Source organism: Gopherus evgoodei, chromosome 7, assembly GCF_007399415.2.
Source record: "Gopherus evgoodei ecotype Sinaloan lineage chromosome 7, rGopEvg1_v1.p, whole genome shotgun sequence".
Lineage (NCBI taxonomy): Eukaryota > Metazoa > Chordata > Testudines > Testudinidae > Gopherus > Gopherus evgoodei.
The window spans coordinates 8090541-8114642 of NC_044328.1; the positions used below are offsets into that span (position 1 = coordinate 8090541).

General features: G+C 47.6%; 1 protein-coding gene across 1 annotated transcript in view; it reads right to left on the reverse strand.

The window, feature by feature from the left end:
- The window catches only part of LOC115655346 (VPS10 domain-containing receptor SorCS1-like), a gene marked incomplete at its 5' end in the record, with an annotated part of 426699 nt that overhangs the window by 10732 nt on the left and 391865 nt on the right, over positions 1-24102 (reverse strand). The window contains 4 exons of the mRNA XM_030570701.1: positions 15304-15435; positions 18944-19056; positions 22148-22271; positions 23624-23757. Coding sequence (XP_030426561.1) covers positions 15304-15435; positions 18944-19056; positions 22148-22271; positions 23624-23757 — 503 coding nt within the window. The remainder of the gene's footprint in view (positions 1-15303; positions 15436-18943; positions 19057-22147; positions 22272-23623; positions 23758-24102) is intronic.

The following is a 24102-nucleotide window of genomic DNA, read 5'->3' on the forward strand; positions in this document are numbered from 1 at the left end:
AGTAGGCTAGACCTCAGAGCCTGACAGCTACAGGGGACACCGCATCCCCTCAAAAGGAGGGACAGATATTGATGGAAATGATCTAAAACCATGGACATTAATGGCTTGTGGCAGTAACAGACATAGCATCAGCCAAGCTCCAACTAGCCCCAGCTGTGACCTAGTAGCCATCTTCATATCCTTGTAAGGTTGTTCTTTGTCCTTTGCGACTTGAGCCCAGGCCCTAGGCAGGGATTGACCGTGGTGTCGTTTTCATGCAAGCTGCAGCAAATAGCATAACAAGCCTGTTATGTTATTTCTGGTGCAGAGCACCCAGCAGTGCTGAGTGGGAAGGGAGGTGGTGGAGATGGGAATTGTGCAAGTCTCAGTCCAGCTAAAGACACATGTAATGTGCAACCACTATGGCTGATCAGCATGGATCAGCTCGGGCATGAGAATGACCGATAGGAGAGTGCCCCAGAGTGTTTGCCTGGCACAAGCACAGTCCAGAAGCATTAAAATCCCACTTGTCCTGCTGCGCACACTGGATAACACTGAATTCCTGTATAAAAGCAGCTCTCTTCCTGCAGAACAATCAAAGCATTATGAGCACAGGGCTGTTGTGAAAGCCTCACGGCACACAAGGGATGTGAGCAGCCAGGCACAACCTCTTCTCCTGCCAGAGGTCACCTGAACAAGGTTTTCTTAGCCAGGCTTCTGATTTGTGGATCCTGCAGGTGTTGGCTTTGATTCCTCAACAATTGCTGCCTGCCCTCGTTTTTGTTCTTGCCCATCCCGCGGTGCAGATCGGAGCTGGAGACGGTTAGAGCATTGCCTAGGGCAGTGTGATCTTACGGCACATCTTTGTGGTCCACCTTCCAAACACAGAGGGGTAAGGGGGAGCACGGAGACCTGCCATCTGTCCCAAGGACATCCCTCTTTTTTGAAGCAGGCACGGCTCTGTTTTTGGTTTCAGTGCATAACAAGTCCACTGCAGCATGAAAGCACCCGTGGTCTGAGTTCAGGTGATTAGCCTGAGCCTCTTCCCTTGCTACAACATCCACCTTGGTAGTGTTAATGCACTAGCCTGAATCTGTGTGTCCGTGCTGGGAACCACACCTCCCAGATGCAGTGTAGACATACTCAGAAGACAATCCCTATCCACCGCGCTGCTTTCTTCTTCGGCGCAATTCAGTGGCAGGTCCTTCTCTCCGAGAGGGACCGAGGGACCCACCGCCGAATTGCCACCGAAAAGCCCAACGTGCAGCCTCTTCCCCTTGGCCACCCCGAGCACCTGCTTGCTGAGCTGGTGCCAGCCCTGGAGATAGGATGGACAGGGATGGCAGGAATGAAGAAGTTAGTAGGAGTAAAGAGGAGAGGAAGGGAGGAGAAAAGGGACAATCACAGCTCATCACCCCCCTTAGCCCTCAACAGCAGGCTGGGCTTTGTAGGCATTGCAGCAAAGGTGAGTCTTAAGAAATCATCTGTATTCCAGGAATGCTGGGTAAATGAGAGATGTGTATATGTAAACAATTAGTTAATAGGGAAAATGCCAGTTGGTGGCACTGAAGAATATGTAACCCAGCTCCTGGGTCTTACAGGACCAATAAAAATTGCTTTTATGCCCTGCAAAAGGTTTCCTGTTCATAGCTCTTTCCAGGCAGCTCTGAACAATCTGCAGAAGGATAAGGAGATCTGATACACTCTGAGGAATTCAAAGCCATCTGAGCAATATGGAGGCTTGGTTCTCATCGGCATTAGACATCCAAGTCCATTACCCAGCTCGCTCATAATTGAGCGAGAGGGGAACTCATTTAGAAATATTTTAGAAAGTTTTTGGTTTTTTATTGCCACTGTTTTTCATGTATGTAAAACCAGGCTCCCTAAGTAATTCCAACTGCACAGGGGTCAGAGGAAGGGCGAAATGATAACCAATACATTTTAGAAACTTCTACAAATGACTAAAATAATTAAGGATATGGAAATATCCAGATTTTAAGAGCCAGTATTTGGAGCCTAATGCAAGCCTAGAAGAAGCAAGAGCTTCATAGCCTGAAGCAACAGCAATAACCTCAATTAGAACTGGGCCCCTCTTCATAGATTCTGGTAGCCCTACTCAGAGGGCTCCAAGTAGTACCTTACTCCTTGTATAGGCTCAGTGGGACTTCTGGAGTGCACTATTGCTCTGTGGGAGCAAAGGTATCCAAAGCTGGCCCCGGGTTTGGCAAATGGGAGTTTCTTGCTTTCGTACAGAATAAAGCACTAACATCTTGTCCTGATGGGTCAGATGGGGGTAGCTAAACTGGGCGTTGCTCCAGACTCAAGCAGTGATTGACCTGGATTTCAACCCATTGTGCTTTCAAGGAAAATCCACATTTGAGGTTTATGCCAATTCCCAATGAAGTCAATGGAAAGACTCTTTTGATTTCAGTGGGAATCACATTGGGGGTCTTGTGTCCTCTTTTGGAGCATGAGCTTTCGTGGGTGAATACCCACTTCGTCAGATGCATGACATGCATCTGACGAAGTGGGTATTCACCCACGAAAGCTCATGCTCCAAAACGTCTGTTAGTCTATAAGGTGCCACAGGATTCTTTGCTGCTTTTACAGATCCAGACTAACACGGCTACCCCTCTGATACTTGTCCTCTTTTGTATCTCCTGGGTGGAACAGTGCTAGGGATGTGTTTTGCTGGAAAGGTAGGTGAGGCAACTTCAAAGCGACTGTGTGTAGTTCAGGGAGGCCTACCCTTTTCTGACCAGTTTAACATACATATCCTTATTAGGGGAAATGATAAGCCTAAAAAAAAATGTCCTTCTACGTCCTTTGCCCTTCGGATACATAGCTAACTAAACTGAAGGTGAAGCATCTCAAAATAATGAACTCCTAACTCATCTTCAGGAGTCTCCCCTCCAAAAATAATTAGCGTTCAGAATTCATTTGGGTTCTTAACTGGGCCTCATTGACTTTATCTGCTTCATTTGCAGAATTAAGCATGATGGGCAAAGATAATTCCATAAAAGAAATCATTCTTTCATCAAAGACCATAAAATGAATAATAACACAAAGGCAAGTGGTGAAAAAAAGAGATTCCAATTTACCCACAGTAAAAATAAAAGTTAATTTGGCTTCTCTTGGAGTTTCCTAGAGTGAGGCCCAGGTGAGAACTCTGTGCAGCAGTAAACTGCGCCGCGAGGCTCTAAAAGGGCATGTTTCTACACATAGATCTAAACACTGGGTATCACGAATCTGTAGTTACATCCTCAACTGGCGTAAACTGGCACAGCCCCTTTAAGGGCAGTGGAGCTTACGCCGATTTACATGAGCTGAGGAGCTGAATGTTTACACAGATTTTGTGCAGGATTTGCAACTAGGACATAGCATGTGACTCGTTCCGACTTTTCCAGTTCACTTGATGAATCAGTAAACAACTAAAGAAAGAATTAAATATAAACCGTTGGTGGGAAGGGATCTGGGTTAGTGCTTAGTAGAGCAGTGTGAGAGTTAACAGGGATCTGCTTTCAGCTCTGCTACAGACTTTCTGCAACTTGGGCTGGGTCGCATTGTGTTTCTGGACCTCACTTTCCCCATCACTGACATGAGCATAATCATACAGGGCTAATTTATGTGGGGTGTTATCAGGCTTTGAAAATTGCTTTGAGATTCCTTAATGAAAGATGTGATGTAAGGGCCAAGTATTATTAATATCAATTGCTGTCTTGACAACACAACAGAGATGATCCCAAGGGATACTGTACTGTTGCACTGGGACAACACAGGTCATCAGTGGTCCCAGGTGAACGTGAGCGGTCCTGAACACTAATACAACAGCTGAACCTCGGATGGAAAAATACACTAGGACAAGAGGCGAACTTGAGAATCATAGAATGTTCTTGACATGGGCAAAAGTTAAGCCTGGGAAAAAGAGAGAGGCTGGTGTTCACAGGGGCAGTAGGTGATCTTGAGAGACGTCTGGGCATTATGGCAAGAGGGTAAAGTTGAGATTCATCTCTAGGGCACACACGTCTCCTTTCACCTAGGCTGAAAAACAACTTGTCATCATTTTGCACAGACAAGTGACCCTGAAGAGAAGAGAAAAAAAAAACCCACCTCTCTGCAACAGCAGCTGCTCAAGGAGCATGGAAGGATAAAGTCCTTTTACAGGCACTTCTGGTGCTTTGCATGGCCATATATTTCAAAAAGTGAGTGCAAACTTCTCTGGGTGTCCTCAGGGCTGCCAGCATAGAGGTGTGTGAAAACAAGTCCCTGACAAGCATCCGTGTAGACTGCAATTAATGTGGATCTTTAATTCTGTGTGTGGGGACTGATTTTGATTTGCCAATGATCAGCGCCTCTGAAAATCAAGCCCTTGCTGCCTGGACACTGTCAGGATGGGCACGTTTGGAATATGATTGATCTGTAAGAAGGCAAATATTGCAAATAGCACCTGATGTTTTGCTGAGAAATCTATTAGGAGGAGATGGAAAATTAGGAGGCAGATAAAGAATAGTCACAGATGGAAAAGGGTCCTTTGCCATGGAGATGAGGTAGAACTGGAAATGGATTAGCGGGAAGGAGCACAGGAAACACACACATGGCAAGAGCCAGCTGTCGGCACCCCCCTCACTCTCCTTTGTTTCCCAGGTGGAGCGTGCAGCATTGGCCAATTCATTATTGCACATTGGCTATTCTGTCATCCATCTCATTTTCCGTCTCTTTAGCTGTATGAGACCAGACACAACTGCAACATGTTGATCCGGCTTGGCTGCAGATTGTATGCTGGCATTGTCATTGTCAGGGATCCCATGTCACCTGCAGTGTTGACCTAAGCTCCCACTAAGTTGCGTGTCTATGCAGCAGGCTATCAAGGGCAGCACAGGTGTGCAAGGGGGAGAGGCACCTTTCCTCCAACCCTGATGCTGCCTGGGCCAGCAAGAAGCACCTCTCCCCCAGCCCCAGCTCCAGAGATGCCATGGCTGGTGAGACAAGCCTTTCCCCCAGCTCAGGAGCTGCTGTGGCCAGGGGGAGACGCCTCTCCCCCAGACCCAGCTCCAAAGCTGCTGCGGCTGGTGAAAAGGGCCTCTCCTCCCATCCCAGCACCAGAGCTGCTGTGGTTGGTGAAATGTGCCTCTCCCCAGCCCCGGAGCTGCTGTGGCTGGCGAAATGTGCCTCTCCCCCGCCCCGGAGCTGCTTCAGCCTGGGTGAGGCACCTCTTCCTGCAGACTCGGCTCCAGAGCTGCTGCGGCTGGCGAGAAGGGCCTCTCCCCCAACTCCAGCCCCAGAGCTGCCATGGCCAGTGAGAGGCGCCTTTCCCCCAGCCCCGGGCTGCTGTGGCGAGAAAGGAATGGGGGGAATCCTCTCTCTCCGCTGCAGCCCCAGGGCAGACTGCACCCCAACCCTCTCATCTCCAGCCTCACCCAGAGCCCGCATCCCCAGCCGGTGCCCTCACCCTCCCACCCCTCTACCCCAGCCCTGAGCCCCCTCCCACACTCCGAACCCCTCGGCCTCACCCTCGCCACACGTCACCTCCGTAACAAAATTTATTCCGCACATGGATGTAAAAAATTAGGGGGAACATTGGTGGTGACTAATGCTCATGTCCTTGAATATCTGTACCCAGCTCACGACAAGGGCTCATTTTAGTTTATGATTTTGAACCATAGTTTGACGAGCTCTGCAGCCCAAATGCAAGTGGAGAAACAAAAGAGGTTGTGGCAAACACTAAAACCCTCGCTAGGTACACAAACATCTCTCCAGCGCTGCCCAGTGCCCCTAAAATGTCTGCCCCCAATTCACTTGACTAATTACCAGTAATCGTTCCTGTGTTTGACTCCAAGTCCCATGATAACACAATGTGGAGATAACCAAAACTGCAAAAAACCTTACCCATTTAGAGACCATCTACTTTAATAGGCCATATGCTGTGTCTGTCACTACCCTCTGCTAAACCGAATCAGAACTGCTCAGCAGTGTGTCTTACTTTCAATGGGACTTGTGCTCCTAAATTACTGCACCCATCTGAAACAATTAATTAGCGATTCTCCCTCAGCACAAGTGCTTTTGAAGCAGGTGGGTCTGAATTTTACACCCGCCGCCTCTATGGCCACGTCCAGACTAGGAATTAAAATCGATTTTAGATACGCAACTTCAGCTACGAGAATAACGTAGCTGAAGTCGAATTTCTAAAATCGAGGTACTCACCAGTCTGGACGGCGCTGCATCGATGTCCGCGGCTCTCCGTGTCGATTCCGGAACTCCGTTCGGATTGATGGAGTTCCGGAATCGATGTAAGCGCGCTCGGGGATCGATACACCGCGTCCAGACTAGACGCGATATATCGATCCCCGAACAATCGATTTTAACCCGCCGATGCCGCGGGTTAGTCTGGACGAGGGCTATGACATCTGTCCATGGTATGTGACATAATGACAAGCATGGCATGCTAAAAGTCCCAGGGCATTTTCTTCCTTTTGTTGTGATTTGCAAGAACAGTAGAGCCTTACTAGTGGTGGCCTGACAAATTGTAAATCACACAGCAACGCTCCGGGAGTGTAAATTATTCCTAGCAGTTCATACTGGGTAAGCTGTCACCCAACATAATTGTAGAAGTCAGCCGAGTGTCCACGGAGAAGCAGCTGCATTTCAGTGGTGAATGATGTTACCACATGTAAAGTGCTTTGGGGATCCTGTGGGATGAAAAGGTATCAATTCTCAGAGTTACTATGCTGAAGGACACAATCCTGTACTGATTAGTGTTAGGATATAGATATTCAGACCTGTCTGCAAAGGCCTATGCTTAAAGAATTTAGGTGTATTCTTATCACTTAGCTAGTAACAGAGGTATAAAAGAAAGAATCAAAATCACTGTCTGCCGGTGTAAGGGCCTTCTCTTACTGTGACAGCCTGAGGCTTGGTTCCTAGGCTAAGGCCTTCAGCTAAACAGCAGAGGCCAGCCATAAACTGGGAAGTGTATGGTCACATTCTCACATTCCAAACTAGTCACATTGAAATAAGGTGCTATTGGGCTGTTAGGAATACAATCCTGTCCTGATATTTCTGTCACCTCCAGAGAAAGGGAAGAGCCTAGAAGATGTGAAAGGAAACTTAGTTTGATAGCATCCTGTCTGGCAAGAACTCACTTATCAAGAGCTGGGATGTGAAATCCTCTTTTCTGCATTGTTCTGTCACTGTAGTCTCCACTTCCCTATTGTTTGTCTGTATAATCACTGTCTGGTTCTGTGATTGTTTCTGTCTGCTATAGAATTAATTTTGTTGGGTGTAAGCCAATTAAGGTGGTGGGATATAGTTGGTTAAATAATCACGTTACAGTATGCTAGGACTGGTTAGTTACATTTCAGTAAAATGATTGGTTAAGGTATAGCTAAGCAGAACTCAAATTTTACTACATAGTCTGCAGTCAGTCAGGAAGTAAGGGGGCAATGGGAACAGGGACTGGGAGTGTGGGAATTGGGATCATGTTTCGCTAAGGGGCGGAATGGGAACAGGGACACAGGCAAGACTCTGTGGTGTGAGAGTTGGGAAGGGGGACACTAAGGAAGGAAACTGGAATCATGCTTGTTGGAATTTCACCCCAATAAACATTGAATGGTTTGCACCTTCAGACTTCGGGTATTGTTGCTCCCTGTTCATGCCAGAAGGACCAGGGAAGTGAGAGGGTGAAGGAATAAGCCCTCTAACAGTTAGAGCTAGCAGAAATGGCCTAAATAACTTGAGATCCATGAAAACATCATTCATTGATTATTAAGATTTTAATCTAGAGAACTACATATTGAGAAACAGCCCCTAGCCCCATATATGGCGCTTTTTTCAGCTGTCATGAGCAATCAGACCGATTTAAAGAGAAATTCTCCTCCTCAGGGAATATAATGAATGCAGTTCATGTCAATAAATATAATCTGCAAAAACCCATGACAACCATGGTACTGATGTACAGAAAAAATCCAACGTCTAACTGTGCGGTTCCAGCAAGAACGTAAGTGACAAATGCACCATTCTAAGGGGAAGCCGGAGAAGAGACATATTGTCTCTGTCAAGAATCATATGGTCCACAAGACGTCTCTCCTCCTAATGACCTTTCCTTTCCTCCCCAGCAGCTCTGTCATCTCAGCCTGCCCCTGTCCTTCACATGTTCAAATCAGGCTGCTTTCTCCTGCACACTACCTGGGCACCAGCAGCTGGACACTGAGATCACAGGAGAGAGTTTCCTGCTCTGAGTTCATGGGCTTAGTGGTCACCAGCAGCCAGGGGGTGCAGTTGCTACAACCTGCTGGATGTTGCAAGGGGAGGATCATACCCGTGAGGCTTGGCAGGTATGAATGTATTCTGTTTGCTTGTTGCATTTCATTGAGCTTAGACACTGCACTTGGCCTGGTCAGTTTCACTTTGTTTAGAATGAGAATCATTTTCAAGTTCCTGTGAACTGAGGGAGGTGCTATTCCTGAACAGGAACATTCGTGTCTTGAACTCCACCCCTTTCTGTCCTGGCTCGTTAGATTGCAAGCTCTTCAGGGCAGGGACCGTCTCTCACTCTGTGTCTGTACAGCATCTAACACAATGGGACCCTGATCTTGACTGGAGCCTCAGGGTGCTAATATAACAACAAAATAGTTAATAAAGGAATACATTTAAATCCTCTCTTTAGAAACGCTTTTTATTAAATTATTCATGAAAACTTTCTGTTTCCGTTAGTTTTTGTAAATCCTTGTGTTTAAATCACATTTAAATTTGATCCTACATTACTTCAGAGTTCAGAGAGCTCCTTTGAAGAAACAAATAGAAGATGCTGCTCTCTCTCTCTCTCTCTCTCACACACACACACACACACACACACACACACACACACACACACACACACACACACACACACCAGGCTTTACCAGATTCACAGAATCATAGATAGGTAGGACTGGAAGGGACCTGGTCATCCAGTCCAGTGCCCTGCGTTCATGCAGGACCAAGTACCATCCCTGACAAACGTCTAATGATGAGAATTCCACGGCTTCTCTTGAAAGCCTATTCCAGTGCTTAACTATCATTCTAGTCGGAAACTTTTTTCCAAATATTGAACCTAAAAACCTAAATCTCCCTTGCTGCAGATCCCCGTCCTCTTTATAACAGCCCCTAACCTATTTGAAGACTGTTATCAGGTCCCCTCTCGGTCTTCTTTTCTCAAGACTAAACATGCCCAGTTTTATTAACCTTTCCAAAGAGGTCAGTGTAGCCGATGATTTTAGTTTATTATTCCTTTATTGTGTGAGGCTATGATTTACTAACATATTATGTCAGATATAATCACTGCATGCTAAATAGAATTTAAATTGTAGGATTATGGAAGTATAAGATTGATCAGTAGTTACCAGGGATAATTATGTATTAGGTATCTAAGTAAGTAGGGATGACATGCAAGGCTTACAGGCTGAGGCCTGTAAGATTTTAGCTTAACCATACTAGAACATAGACTTAATGCTTGACATAAGTAAGTGACCAAAGAATGACCCTATGCCACAAGATTACAGGAAAAGCTGTACCAATGGGAGATACTCTTACTATGAAAAATTAGCAGTAATTTTCCGCTTACACGATACCCAGTAGTCACATTTTTCAAACACATGCCCTAACCCCAAGGTGCGCTATGGGCATAAATGCTAATGAGATGTAGTCAGAATCACATTATAAAAAGAGGGTATCCAGATTAGGAAAATTGAGCTCCTAAGGGAAAACTCCAGCAGGAACCATCCCTCTACTGATGATCAGTTGGGAAGGCAACCATTAGAGTTTAAGAATATCATTAAGATGTGAGTATGACTATATGTATAACTTGTGCACAGGTTTTATAGAATTTCTGTATGCTTGGGTAATCGTAACTTTAATCGTAACTTGAATAAAACTTGTAAAACAGACTAGACCTTGTACTTGTAAATGTCTGCGTGGTCACTATCCTTGGTCTTTATGTGTTTCTAGAGATTATAAATCTGAAATAAGTAGCAGAGGTGACTTTCACTCTGCTGAGCTTGGAACTGTAACCACCAGAGCCGAACCCACGATGGTGTAATCCAACATTATAAAATTCACTTTAAAGAAGATAAAAGGTGACATCAAGGTTTTCTAAACCTTTCATAATTTTTGCTGCTCTCCTCTGGACTCTCTCCAATTTCTCCACATCCTTCTTAAAGGCTGGCACCCAGAACTGGACACAGTACTGCAGCTGAGGCCTCACCGGGGCTAAGTAGAGCACACAATCACCTCCCATGTCTTACACACAACACTCCTTTAATACAACCCAGAATGATCTTAGCCTTTTCAGCAGCTGCGTCACGTTGTTGCCTCATATTCAATTTGCAATCCACTATAAACCCCAGATCCTTTCCAGCAGTACTACTGCCTAGCCCACGGGTCGGAAATCTATGGCACGCATGCCAAAGATGGCACGCAAGCTGATTTTTAATGGCACGCTGTGGCCGCTGCTGGCCTCGCTCAGCCTGCTGACGAACCCTGGCAGAGGTCTGAGCGGGGCCGATGTCCGGGACCGTGGCAGGCAGCAGCATGCCATTAAAAATCCTGTCCGGCCCAGCCTGCTCTTCTCTGCCCCCACCTACCGCTCTCTCTGGCGGGGGCAGGGGAGAGAAGCAAGCTTGGTCCTGCCGGCTGCTGCTGTAGGGCAGGTTCCACTGGCAGCCAATCTTCCCCCTCCCTCGCCTCTTCCCCCAGCGTGCTACATGCCCTGCCTCCTCTCCCTCCCTGCCGCCCATGGCCCTTGCAAGGGAGGGGAGAAGAGGAGCCCCAGCGCCCTCGCTGCTCAGACTGAGAAGGAAGTGGAGAAGAGGCAGGAGTGGGGCCTTGGGGATGTGGGGTGAAATCAGGGCATATCCCTCCAGCCCCCTGCTGTGAGCCGCTCAGGGCAGGGGGCTGCGAGCACCCCCCCGTTCCCAGCCCACCCCCCAGTCCTCTGCCCTGACCCCTGCGCAGCCTTCACACCCCAGTCCCCAGCATCCCCCTTGACCCTAGTCCTGACTCTGGCACCTCCTACATATACTTAGCCCCCCAATGCCCTGATTCCTGCACCCCCCTCACACGCCCCCAGCCCTCTGCCCTGACTCCTGCACCCTCTTCACACACACATTACCCTGACTCCTGCACTCCCCACACATACCCAGCCCCCTATGTCCCCTGCCCTGACTCCTGCACTCCCCACACATACCCAGCCCCCGATGTCCCATGCCCTGACTCCTGCACTCCCCACACATACCCAGTTCCCCATACCCCCTGCCCTGAATCCTGCACTCCCCACACATACCCAGACCCCCACATCCTCTGCCCTGACTCCTGCACTCCCCACACATACCCAGCCCCCCCACATCCTCTGCCCTGACTCCTGCACTCCCCACACATACCCAGCCCCCTATGTCCCCTGCCCTGACTCCTGCACTCCCCACACATACCCAGCCCCCTATGTCCCCTGCCCTGACTCCTGCACTCCCCACACATACCCAGCCCCCCCACATCCTCTGCCCTGACTCCTGCACTCCCCACACATACCCAGTCCCCCCACACCCTCTGCCCTGACTCCTGTACTCCCCACACATACCCAGCCCCCCCACATTCTCTGCCCTGACTCCTGCACTCCCCACACATAGCCAGTCCCCCCACATCCTCTGCCCTGACTCCTGCACTCCCCACACATACCCAGCCCCCTATGTCCCCTGCCCTGACTCCTGCACTCCCCACACATACCCAGCCCCCTATGTCCCCTTCCCTGACTCCTGCACTCCCCACACATACCCAGCCCCCCCACATCCTCTGCCCTGACTCCTGCACTCCCCACACATACCCAGTCCCCCCACATCCTCTGCCCTGACTCCTGCACTCCCCACACATACCCAGTCCTCCCACATCCTCTGCCCTGACTCCTGCACTCCCCACACATACCCAGACCCCCACATCCTCTGCCCTGACTCCTGCACTCCCCACACATACCCAGCCCCCTATGTCCCCTGCCCTGACTCCTGCACTCCCCACACATACCCAGTCCCCCATACCCCCTGCCCTGACTCCTGCACTCCCCACACATACCCAGCCCCCCCAAATCCTCTGCCCTGACTCCTGCACTCCCCACACATACCCAGCCCCCCACATCCCCTGCCCTGACTCCTGCACTCCCCACACATACCCAGCCCCCTCACACTCCCTGCCCTGACTCTTGCACCCCGCACATTCCCACCCCTCGCACCAAATGAGAGCTGTCCAGGTAAGCGCTCCACACCCAAACCTCAACCATGAGCCCCCTCCCTCATTCTAGCTCCTGGCCAGACCCTGCACCCCAAGCTCCAGCCTGCTCCTTCACCCCCAGCCCTGTGCTCAGTGCACCCCCACCCACAGTGCAGAGAGAGAGGAAGAGCATTTGCCAGAACCAGGGAGAAGGTAGCTAATCACTCTATGTGGGCAGGGCCGAGACCCCATAGCAGCAGCGGGCTGAGCAGGGCCGGCAGCCGGGATCCTGGCTGGCAGGAGCCACCGGACAGAACCTCAGAGCAGCAGCGGGCTTAGCCCGCTGCTGGTCTCCAGTCCCAGCTGCTGGCTCCACTCAGCCCGCTGCCGGTCTGAGGTTCTGGCTGCCGGCCCCTTGCCAGCTGGAGTCCCGGCTGCCAGCCCCACTCAGCCCACTGCCAGCCTGGGGTTCTGTCTGCAGGCCCCTTGCCAGCTGGAGTCCCAGCTGCCAGTCCCGCTCAGCCCACAGCCAGCCTGGGGTTCTGGCTGCAGGTCCTTGCCAGCTGGGGTCCCGGCCGCTGGCCCACTCAGCCCGCTGCCAACCTGGGGTTCTGGCTGCCAGTCCCTTGCCAGCTGGGTTCCCAGCCGCCGGCCCCACTCAGCCCACTGCCAGCCTGGGATTCTGGCTGCCAAACCCTTGCCAGCTGGGGTCCCAGCCGCCAGCCCTGCTCAGCCCGCTGCCAGCCTGGGGTTCTGGCTGCAGGCCCCTTGCCAGCTGGAGTCCCAGCTGTCAGCCCCGCTCAGCCCGCTGCCAGCCTGGGGTTCTGGCTGCAGGCCCCTTGCCAGCTGGAGTCCCGGCTGTCAGCCCCGCTCAGCCCGCTGCCAGCCTGGGGTTCTGGCTGCAGGCCCCTTGCCAGCTGGAGTCCCGGCTGCCAGCCCCGCTCAGCCCACTGCGAGCCTGGGGTTCTGGCTGCAGGTCCTTGCCAGCTGGGGTCCCGGCCGCTGGCCCCGCTCAACTCACTGTCGGCCTAGGTGAACAGAACCCCAGGCTGGCAGCAGGCTGAGCAGGCCGGTGGTGTAAATCAGCATTTTAATTTAATTTTAAATGAAACTTCTTAAACATTTTGAAAACCTTGTTTACTTTACATACAACAGTCATTTAGTTATATAACATATAGACTTGTAGAGAAAGACCTTCTAAAAACATTAAAATGTATTACCGGTACGTGAAACCTTAAATTAGAGTGAATAAATTAAGACTCAGCACACCATTTCTGAAAGGTTGCCAACCCCTGGCCTAGCCAGTTATCCCCCACTTTGCAGCAGTGCATTTGAGTTTTAAGTTCATAAGCCTTCTGTAAACGAAAAGCAGAAGACCTGTAGTAGAAAGAGAACGAAGCATATAAAGTACTAAGGGAATAAATTAGGCCGTCATCAGTAAACATCAGCATAAAATGTTCAGAAATGAACTCAGGGACAATCCAAATGCTACCGCAGGGGTTTAGCTGCAAGTTGACCTAGTGCAGGCCCTCATAACAACCCGAGGCAGCGGAGGACCTGTGATTCTGTACAGTATTAGAGCAAGTCTCAGGAGCTCTGAATGCCGAGTGAGACATACTAAGCCTGCGTCAAACAGTTCCCACTGCAAACAATACCAGTTGTATGACCAACTAAGGAAGGGGAGTTGTAGCTCCCCCCTGCAAAACAAAATACATGTTTTATCATCCAGGTGGGAAGCAATGAAGATGCAGCTCCACAGGAAATGGTTGGCTATGAATTGGCAATGATTTCTGTAACAGGAAAGGCTACAATTTGACCCCCATAGGATGAATAGCAGAGATGCTGCTGAAGTCCCACTGAAAGCGGTAGCTCTTCTCTCCCCTGAAAAGGCTTATGACAGCATGCCAATGTTTTCTTTCTTTATGACCATGGAGATTTTGGCATTATCAGGGAAAAATATAGATAAAGATACACACAATAATTTGCAGAATACAATAAGCAGCAGAGTGACAGAGGGGAGCTGGGTCAGCGGTAAATTAGATAGTCTATGCACTGCCTTCCTTTCCAATTTAGAGTGGAAAAGGGGAGGCTGGGGGTTGCAGGGTAGTAAATCTCCTTCCCGGATGTTTATTACTTGCACAGGGAGAAAATTACAGATATGAGTAGTTTGTTAAGGAAGATGGAGGCTGAGCAAGGGTAAGCATGAGAATGGAGGTGACCAGATAGTTCTGAGCCTAGGTAACAGAGTGTGGTTAACAGAGGTTTTTCAAAGCATTGCAAGAGACTGACACTGGTGGAAATAAGTTCCAGGCCACACTGGGTAAAGATCTCAAATTAAGAGAAAGGGAGGGGGAAATAAGGTTTACTTAGCTGCCAGGAGAAGAATTAGTTTATTCATTCCATGGAGTAGTCAACAAATCCTGAGGGGTGCTGGGCCCCGTTTGCCATCCAGGAGCTCAACAATGCCAGGGACTTGGCCCTAAAGCAGGGGTTCAGGCCAGACTTGACACCCAAATCCACGGCAAGTTTATGCTTCCGATTGGTTTTAACCTATTCTAGCCCCACAGAGACAGAACGTTCCACACGATTGAATTCTCTGGCCTGTGTTATGCAGTACATGATCTTATGGTCCCTTCCAACCTTAAAAATCGATGCACCTATGAACTATCAAGTTCCACAGCTGCTTCTGTTTTCCACTGCTTGGCCAGGCTCTCTCCATGCCTCACCAGCTGTGCTCCTCCCAGGGATGCTCTAAGTCATGTCCACAGGAACAGTTGTCTAGGGATCCCAGTCATGCCTGCTCCCATCCCCACCCACCTTGGAATGTCATCTAGGAGGTGATGTGGATTTAGGCCAACTTTACATCACTAGGGGATTCCCTGCAGCATGGGAGTCCCAAGCTGCACCTTAAGGCAGCTTCATCTCCCCTTTAGGGCAAAGCAACAAAGACTTAGGCCTGGACCAAGACGATGGTTTTGATCCCAATGGACCAAATGTAACAGCACCTTAGTTATTTTTTCAGGCCTGCATTGGAAATCTTTTCCCTGCTGCCCTTCCCACTGCCAACATGCACACTTCTGCACAGAACAGAAACCATACCTGGTCTAGGTCTTCTGCTGGTCTTTTGTTTTCTCCTGTGGCCTCTTGACACGGTAAAACAAAGAGCTCAGCGGATGTGGGCAAACCAGGCAGGACTGCGACCAGGATATGTTTGCTTGAAATACTTGTTGCCTGGTTATGCAGACAAACAGCGACAGGTGAATTGCAGTGATAGCCTGGAATGCTGAAGATTTCTGTGTTAAAGCACCGCAGTACATACATTCAGGTATCTGCCGGTGATGGTGAAAGTCAGCGGGGCCTATTGGCATTCTATTGTATTCTTGTTCTGTCTGAGCTTTCGGAGCATGCTCTTTGGTACACGAGCCCCCAAAGGCACTGATTATAACCACACGTACTAAAGGCAGGTGCTGAGTAACTTTGCACACACTCTGCAGTTCTGACCCAGAGCACCTCTTAATGTGCCTGTCCTGGGTCAGTCCAGCGCAGCATGTTCTAGAGATGCTGAAATAATTGGAGCTTTGGTAACGAGGCAGAGTGCAAACAAACTCAGTTTTCCTTATTGTTCCCTCTGGCAGGTTGACTGTCTAGGTCTCCTGACGTGGGCGGGTGAGAAACATAATTGTGCATTTATTATTGCAATCCCATTGGACACCATTATTTTCTCTCTCAACCAATCAGAGGTGTAAGGAAAAGCTCTGGTGTCTCATTTGGATCTCACACTGGTGTGAATCAGCAGCAACTCCACTAATGCCAGTGGATCAAAACCAGGCCCTTTAACTTGAGTCAGCAAATTGAATTACCTGCCCAGAGTAATTCATTATCCTCTGGATTTGTGGCTGTACCTTGCCAAACAAGATCAACCAAAGTGTAATGAAACAGCAGGGATCTATGTACAGTGACGGTCTTGATATTTAATCAATATTGGCAATTCGATAAACACAAGTTGCTTTGGGAAGTAAGCCAGAGACCTTGCTTTGACACTGTGGGGTACATTTTCAGAAGGGCAATCTCCCTTCCTCTGATGCACGCCGTGCTCAAAAGTTAGTGCCGGCACTTTGGTGCATGCAGTTGTCAGGGTAAGCCTGCGTATTTGCACCCCTATCTAGCTGATTGCGGTGGGTGTGCCTCAGGCAGTCACAGACACAAATACCCAGTTTGGCAGTCTCTTTCATGCTACGGGTACGATTTATGGGGGCAAAAAGGGGAAGGAAATAGGGTTTGCCATGCCAGATCAGACAATTGGGCTATGACGTCTGGTTTCCTGCTTCTGGCAGTATCAACAATTGATGCTTGAAAGGAAGGTGAAAATAACCTATAGCGTATCTTTTAAGTTGCTCAGTAATGCACACTGAGGGAGCATCAAGGGGATGGAGGGATGAAGAGAAATCACCTCTGAGTGCTGGGAGGGAAATGTGCACATCCTGAAATATGACATGGGACTACCCTTCCTCTAAGCACGATGACTACCTTCAAAGATTGCCCTTAACTTTATTGTTTAGCGCCTGTACAATACAGCTGTGTGTTTGCTCTGTCCTGACGGAATGTAGTGTTGGCTGGGGGGAGGGAGTCTTGAGGGGGGGACATCACCTTGGAAAGTGGAGCTGGCCCAGGAGTGGGTGCATAATCACCTAAGAGGCTTAGACAAGGACTATCAATGCTCATGCTCCAGGGTATAAAGTGATCACCTGCAGTGAACAGGAAGGAATTTCCCCCATGTAACCTTTCAGATAATTATCTAGATGCATTTTCACCTTCCTCTGCAGCATCAGGTACTAGACATTGCTAGAAGGGATGGGACTAATGGTCGAGGGACTAATGGGAGTGAATAATCATGATAAAGTTATATTGGGATAATCCCAAATTAGGAACATCATAATCCAACATAAAGAAAAGACTAGGAGCATGTAGTAGAGAACCAAAACATTTCTACAGAATATTTACACTAGCATATGGAACTCTATAGTAAGGATATAATCATCTATTGACATTTCTAGGTTGGTATAAATATGTAAAACAAGGAGATCATTTTCTATTGAACTAGTTTGGTTTTTAGAGTAATTGTGTAGAACCCTATTCAATTTCTATAGCCCACTCTTGGTTTTATCTCTACATTCTATAGGACTTTTCCATCAAGGTTTTTTCAAGTGTGTCCTACAGCCATGTGATCAGCGGTCAAAGCATTCCTTCACTGATACAATACCACTAGGGTTTTTGTTTGTATCACTCTGGTTGTGTGACAGCCCAGGTTTATAATCATTTTTAGTGAATTGATTTTGTTTTATTGCATTGTTGATGTTGTGAAAACCAATTTAGAAGCTGAATGGGCCATCAGATACTTGATAGAGACACACAAAGGTCTAAAGGTTACAAATCAAAGCCCATAGGAAGATTATTTCTTCCTCCTCCTCCTCCATGTTTTGATGAGGTTAGAAGAAGAAATTGCATTGCGTGTTGTTCATTGAAAATGACATTAAAGATAAAACAAGACGGGGACAGATTTTTAGAAATACAGCCCCCAGAATGGACTTTCACAATTGGTGTGTGCCTTCAGCAAGACAGTCCAATCATTTGTGGCACCAGCTGTGCAAATGGCTGGTGTGGCAGTCAGATATTTGTGCATGCCGTTACTATAATCACACACAGGAACACAATACCTGTTGGGTACACATTCCATGCATGTTCTCTCTCTCACACACACACACACTTCTACAAATCAGTTGCACAGACCCTTTTCCATTGCTTCAATCTGTATCACAGTGAAACATCGACACACCCCAGTCATCAGCGGGCAGGACTGAATCTGCGATCTCTGCAGCTTACTGCACGAGTTAAAAGCCAACTGGCTGTTAGCTCAGGCTGTAGAGCAGACTCATTAATTTCTAAGTGGTCTCGGTGCCACTAGATGGGACACACCACCACACCCAGGAGGTGTGTGGGGGTTACAACAGCAGCACTTGCAATCTCCACTAACTGGTGTAACATTTGTCAACCTTTTATAAACCCCAGTCTCCAGCCCCAATACTATTTCTTTAGGCCACAGCTCTTGATAGTTTCTAGTAGACCAAGTATGTTGCGGAAGATGCATCTCCAGCACTGGCCTATGTGTCCAGAACAATGTATGTGGAGTAAAATGCACTTGCATGGCTGGACGATGTAGCTAATGTTATATTTGGACAAAAAGCACTTACAATCCTGCTTTTTGTATGTGAAGAAACACACTTTCACTGCTGCTCCATAAATCTGGAGCATCCTTTTTGTGCATTCACGTGAGGCAACTCTTCATTCTGCTGCTGTACACAGACAGCAGCAAAGGGCAGTAATCATTATTATGAGTGTTAAAACTGCTCGCATTGTTATTGCATAGGGGCAACTTGGGTCTTATATACACTTTCCTCTGAAGCATTCTGCTTTGGCCCCTATAATAAAAAAGTAGTGATACTTCCCAGAGGCAAGATCTATGCCCATCAGGCCCACCCACATTACGCTCAACAACACAAAAAACAGGGCTGCAGAGCACAGTATTTCAACAGATCTCATCATATGTCTCCCTCTCTCTCTCTCTCTCTCCAAGCTCTTTGGCTCCTTGAAGACTTTGGGCAGATCAATCTGCTCTTCAAATCAAGGCCAGGATAGACACAATGATGATGGAGGAATAAAAAAAACATATTCCATTGCTTACCTCCACTAGAGCTCTCTTGATCACTCTACTGACGTCCCGTCTCCATTCAGGGATATCTGGGTTGTACTCATCCAGGTTTGGCGAGAATGACAAGCGGAGAGATTGAAATCGCTCTGGGGATACAATGGCACACTTGCCGTGAATAAACTCATTGACAGACCGTGGAGTTTCAGCGTCGGGTTTTCAATCAAATACAATATACTGCAGTGGATTTTAGCCACTGGAACTAGATAATACAGTTATCCCAACCGACTGAGAAACAAATGCTAGGAAGAGCCTCAGCTGGTGTACATTGCCATATCTTCAGTGAAGCCACTGGAGCTATGCTGATCGCTGTTGAATATGCCTACAGTTGAGGGATCCACTCAAAGGCTATGGGCACCTGGGCATCACATACAAAAGTGTACAAGGCAGGAAAATGTCCTCGTCATCCTCTCCCCTTATCATTCTCTAACCATACTCCAATACTGATGTGTTTACATTTGTACTACTCTGCTGTAAAAGGGCACTCTTCCAAAGGCTTGACCACTTTTCACAAAGATACTAATACACAAACTGGCCTGTCAATTACCCTCAAAAAAGGACCTCAGCAACTTCTTAGACATAACAAAATGTAACTAGCTCCCCTCGCCCACAGCATCCCCATCAGGTACTACACACTCTGCTACCCAGAGTTACCCATCTCCTTGCGCAGGAGGGATAGATGGGCATTGTCATGGACCTGCCGGTTAACAAATCTGGGCTGCTATGGACCAAGGGAGGGGGAAGTGAGTTCCAAAACAATGTCTCAAACTCTGCTTCATGACTTTCCCAATGTTTCCATTGAATTGCTGTTCCCTTCTCAGGAACAGCAATGAGACTCCCTCCCACCACAATATTGTGAGAGTACATCATTCTAACACCAGTGCGGTTGGCTGGGATCCACCCCTGTTTAGCAAAGCACTTAAGCATATGCTTAAATGCGCATCCTTCTTCCATAATTTTACCTATTATGCTTAACGTCATTTACATTGAGTAGTGCCTTTCAACTTCTGCACTTTATAACCAGTCCTATATTGATAGACTGGGCACATGTTGCTCTAAAACTTTCAGGTTCAGATCCTCAGCTGCTGTACACTGAGATAGCTCCATTGAAGCCACAGGATCTACTTCGATTTACAAGGATCTGGTCCTTGTTTCATGCAATTTGTGTGTGTGAACTTTGCATTGGAGAAAGAACAGCATCAAGTGGCCCAGAGATGGAAGTTCATGGTTCATCTAAAAATAGGCACAGCATAGGTGGCAGCAATACAAGTGTCTTCACATTGCCTTGATGATGGACCTGAAGGCTGACTTGTAGTAACTATTTCCAGAGATGCTAGGGTAACTCCGACTGGCCTATTCAGTCTTTGAAATATCAGCTGAAATTTTCCAGAAGGATGTCAATAATGATTATTTTCTTTTTGCCATGTGGATATTTGTCCACTGGGACTTGGACTGAAACTTACAAAGCAATTTAAAATTTATGCTGTTCACAGACTGACTATTATATATGCCATTGGTCACTTCCACTAATTTCAGCATGTCATTCCCAACAAAGACTAATGAATGATCAACTCATCAAAGGTTTATCAAAGTGGAACAGCGCACAGAGCCGGGAAGACGCTCATGTAGCCTACTGTGTTGTTTTTTCCTTTCCTTTCCAAAGTGCAGGTGACTTGTCTAGCAATTAGGATGTTTACCTTATGAAAGAATGCAAATGAAACACTCAAAAGCATCACCTGAAAGAAGTCAGGCAATGTCATCATTACTTTAACCTATTGAGCAGCAGGGGGCTGGAACGGGGGAGGGGGAAGGAATTTAACTGAAATGTTACACTAACACTTGACTCCTGAAATATGGCAGAAGGCTGCTGCATGGGATTTGGATGGGATTTTAACAGATGCTCTGATAGAGAGACACTGCACATTTATATTTGCAACTTGAGAGAGAAGCTTCTGTGCTGAATAAGCAATAAAAAAGGATTTGGATCGCTTCCACCCCCCAGCCCAGCCTGTGGGTCTAGATAGGTCACTTCACGGAAAGAGGCACTGCCAATATTTTAAAGAAGTGTTGCCTCAAATCGTTTCCCCTTTAATCTGTGATGAATCCCATTTCCCAGGGCTGGAGCTAAGGGTTGGGGAATCTCTCATGAGCAAGGTGGGAGGCAACCAACTGATAGTATACGCACTTCACTGGACCCATACGTACCTTGCACTAGAAAACGACACTGTGCCAGCATCTCAGCTGTGATGCAACCTCTTTGCCATGCTCCAGCAGCATGAAGGGGTTATAACGCTGACTTCACTAGTTTATTGGGAATTCCCCCAGCGTAGGGATATTCTACCCACACAATCACCCACTGGTTCCTTCTAATTCCCAGGGCAGGGACTGTCAGAATTACCACCTATTCCCAACCTCCAACAGAGACGTGTTGGGGGGTTGATGCCATCACCACCACCTCACGTCATGGCCCTCAAAGGAAAGTTGTGTTGAGGATGGGGCAGGGAAAAGGGGTGTGATCAGAGCACTGACTTGGCTTCTGGAATGACCCCTGGGGGGGGAGGGAGGTGCTGCCATCAGGTGCAACTGAAAACAGCTCTAAGGCTGCCATAAGTTTGCACAAGGGCCCCAATGATCTGGAGAGCCCTTCAGCCTAGCTGAGAATCCAGCCCATGCAGAGTGTTGGTAACACAGCCCGGTTCTTAACAGACATAATCGTCTGAATGGAGAGTGAGTGTGGAAATGTCTGGGAAAATACCGGACACATGGCATAATCTACACCACTCCACAAGGGAAACAAAACATTTAGTTTCAGGAGTATTTTTGTGAGGCCAAGGAATAAAAGCCTGATTGAATGGTACACCGCTACTCTGAGCAAGATTCTAATCCTCTTGAGACTGGTGTAAATGTGGATTAACTCCAATTGCCTTCAGAGAAATTACTCCAGATTTACATCAGTGTAACTGAGAGCAGAATCTGCCCTAATGCATTTTGGAGCAATACTGCTAGGCTTCTCTTTTTAATAAGAGTTGGGTCCAGGATGTTGCTGTAGGAACTACTGATGTGTCACAAACACAGCACACTGGTGCTGTGGGTACAGCTATATTCTCATCCTGTGCTGAGCGATGCCACCACTGCTTTGCTGGAAGGAATCAAGAGAAAAATAAAGAGGTAAGGGCTCACCATACACTGCAATAGTCTTTGTATCCTGCAGAATGGTGTTCCCTGCCGAGACCTGTACCGTGATCGTGTTCATCCCTTCCACAGAGAACGTGAATGTGATGCTCCCCTCCAGGGTGACCAGTGGCTGCAAACACATGAGAAAAGGGGGATTAGGCTGCCATCTGATCTTCTTGATTCCAGAAGTCCTATCTCCGCTACTCCAAAGAGGAGGGAGGTTAGGCATATGGTGCGTTGGATCTACGGGGGAGGATGACTGAGAGACTCTTTACTCCTTGACTAGTTTCTCTATCCTAGGTTTATAACCAGAGATCTTAAAAGTAGTAGACAAAGGCATGACAAGAGCCAATGACTGGAAGCTGAAGCTAGATAAATCCAAGCTAGAAATAAGATTCAATTTTAAACAGGGTAATTAACCATTGGAACAACTTGCCTTAGGATGTGGTAGATTCTCCATCACTTGATGATGTTTTTAAATCAAGATAGGATGGCTATTTAAAGCTATGCTCCAGCTCAGTCACAAGACAGGCTAATGTAGGGATTACAGAGTAAAATTATATGGCCTTGCTATGCAGGAGGTTACACGAGATGAACTAATGGTCCCTTCTGACCTTACCATCTATGAATCTATGAATCTAATTGGGGCCTTTGGGTACTTCTGCAATACAGATAAATAACAATTACAAAGCACCTGGTAAGATTTGCAAGCCTCCTAACGAAAGAGACAGCAGAACGTTGTATGTGCTCTATTTCTGGTAAGTAGCGTCCATAGGCAGATAGACGTACTGTGCATCATTTTGCATCCCCCAGAGTGTGGTAATGAAGAATTCTTGCATACATAGTTTAACAGACAAAATGAGAACTTTGAATTGGTTTAGAGGGTAAGCGTTGGAGTTATTAATAACAAGTTTTCCTTCTTTTTAGTCACGCACTGCACATAGACTAGGGAACAGGGTTTAAGTCCTGGGGCTATAGAGAGGCAGCTCCAGAAAACTTCAGCGCAGATAGTTAGTTTTGTAAAAATTGTCAAATTTGTATTTCAGTTAAAGAAAGAAAGAAAAAAACTTTTTAGCCTACTTTGCAATCAGATCCCTTAGCATTATTCAATGGGGGGGTTAGGAATTTGCATAAAATTCAAATGATCCTGACACAGAGATAGATAAGTAGTTAAAAAAATGCTGATTTGCATAGATAGGGGAGAGGAGTTTATCCCACATCTCTCTACTGTGAGGTAGTTACACCTTCCTCTGAAGCACTTGGTGCTGGCCACCATCAGAGACAAGGCACTGGACTAGATGGAGCTGATCCAGAATCGCAATGCCAAGGTTCCTGTTGTTTTAGAGCAACGTGCCGAATCCTGACTGCTCTGCTTTGTAATGGGTTTATTCAATATTCAAGAGTATTCACAGGCCCCACCCACTCCCAGACACATTATTCCTCCTGGGATGGTTTGCTACTGTTCTGCAGGGGCATACAAACCTCGGTGTTGTTCCCGAACCACCAAATGTAAGTCAGCGTGCCCACCTGGCTGGGCCACAGTACCGCCGTAGCATTGACCTCTTTGTTCTTGGTAGTAACAAACGGCAGAGACAAATGAACATGTTCCAGGGGGCCTGCGGAGATAGAAGCAGTGGCAACTGGGGTGAGTGCCCTCTCTTAGGCATCAAAATGTGGGTCTCACACTGGATCCTCCAGCTTTTCAAATGAGACAATAAAGAGGAAAGTCATGTGGGGCACCACATGTAAAAGCATTCTGTCTTCGTACTGTTGGTGGGGAAAGACATTTGGGACCCATGCATCTAAAAACAGGAATTGCTATTACCTGAACTAAAGAACTCCGCCTCTACAGTTCAAAGGCTGGAGCAAACTCATAAATCTATGTACATGGACTATCCACTAAAGGGAGACAGAGTCACTCTGGGTGGGCTACCCTGGGAAGACACTAGAATTTTCATGAG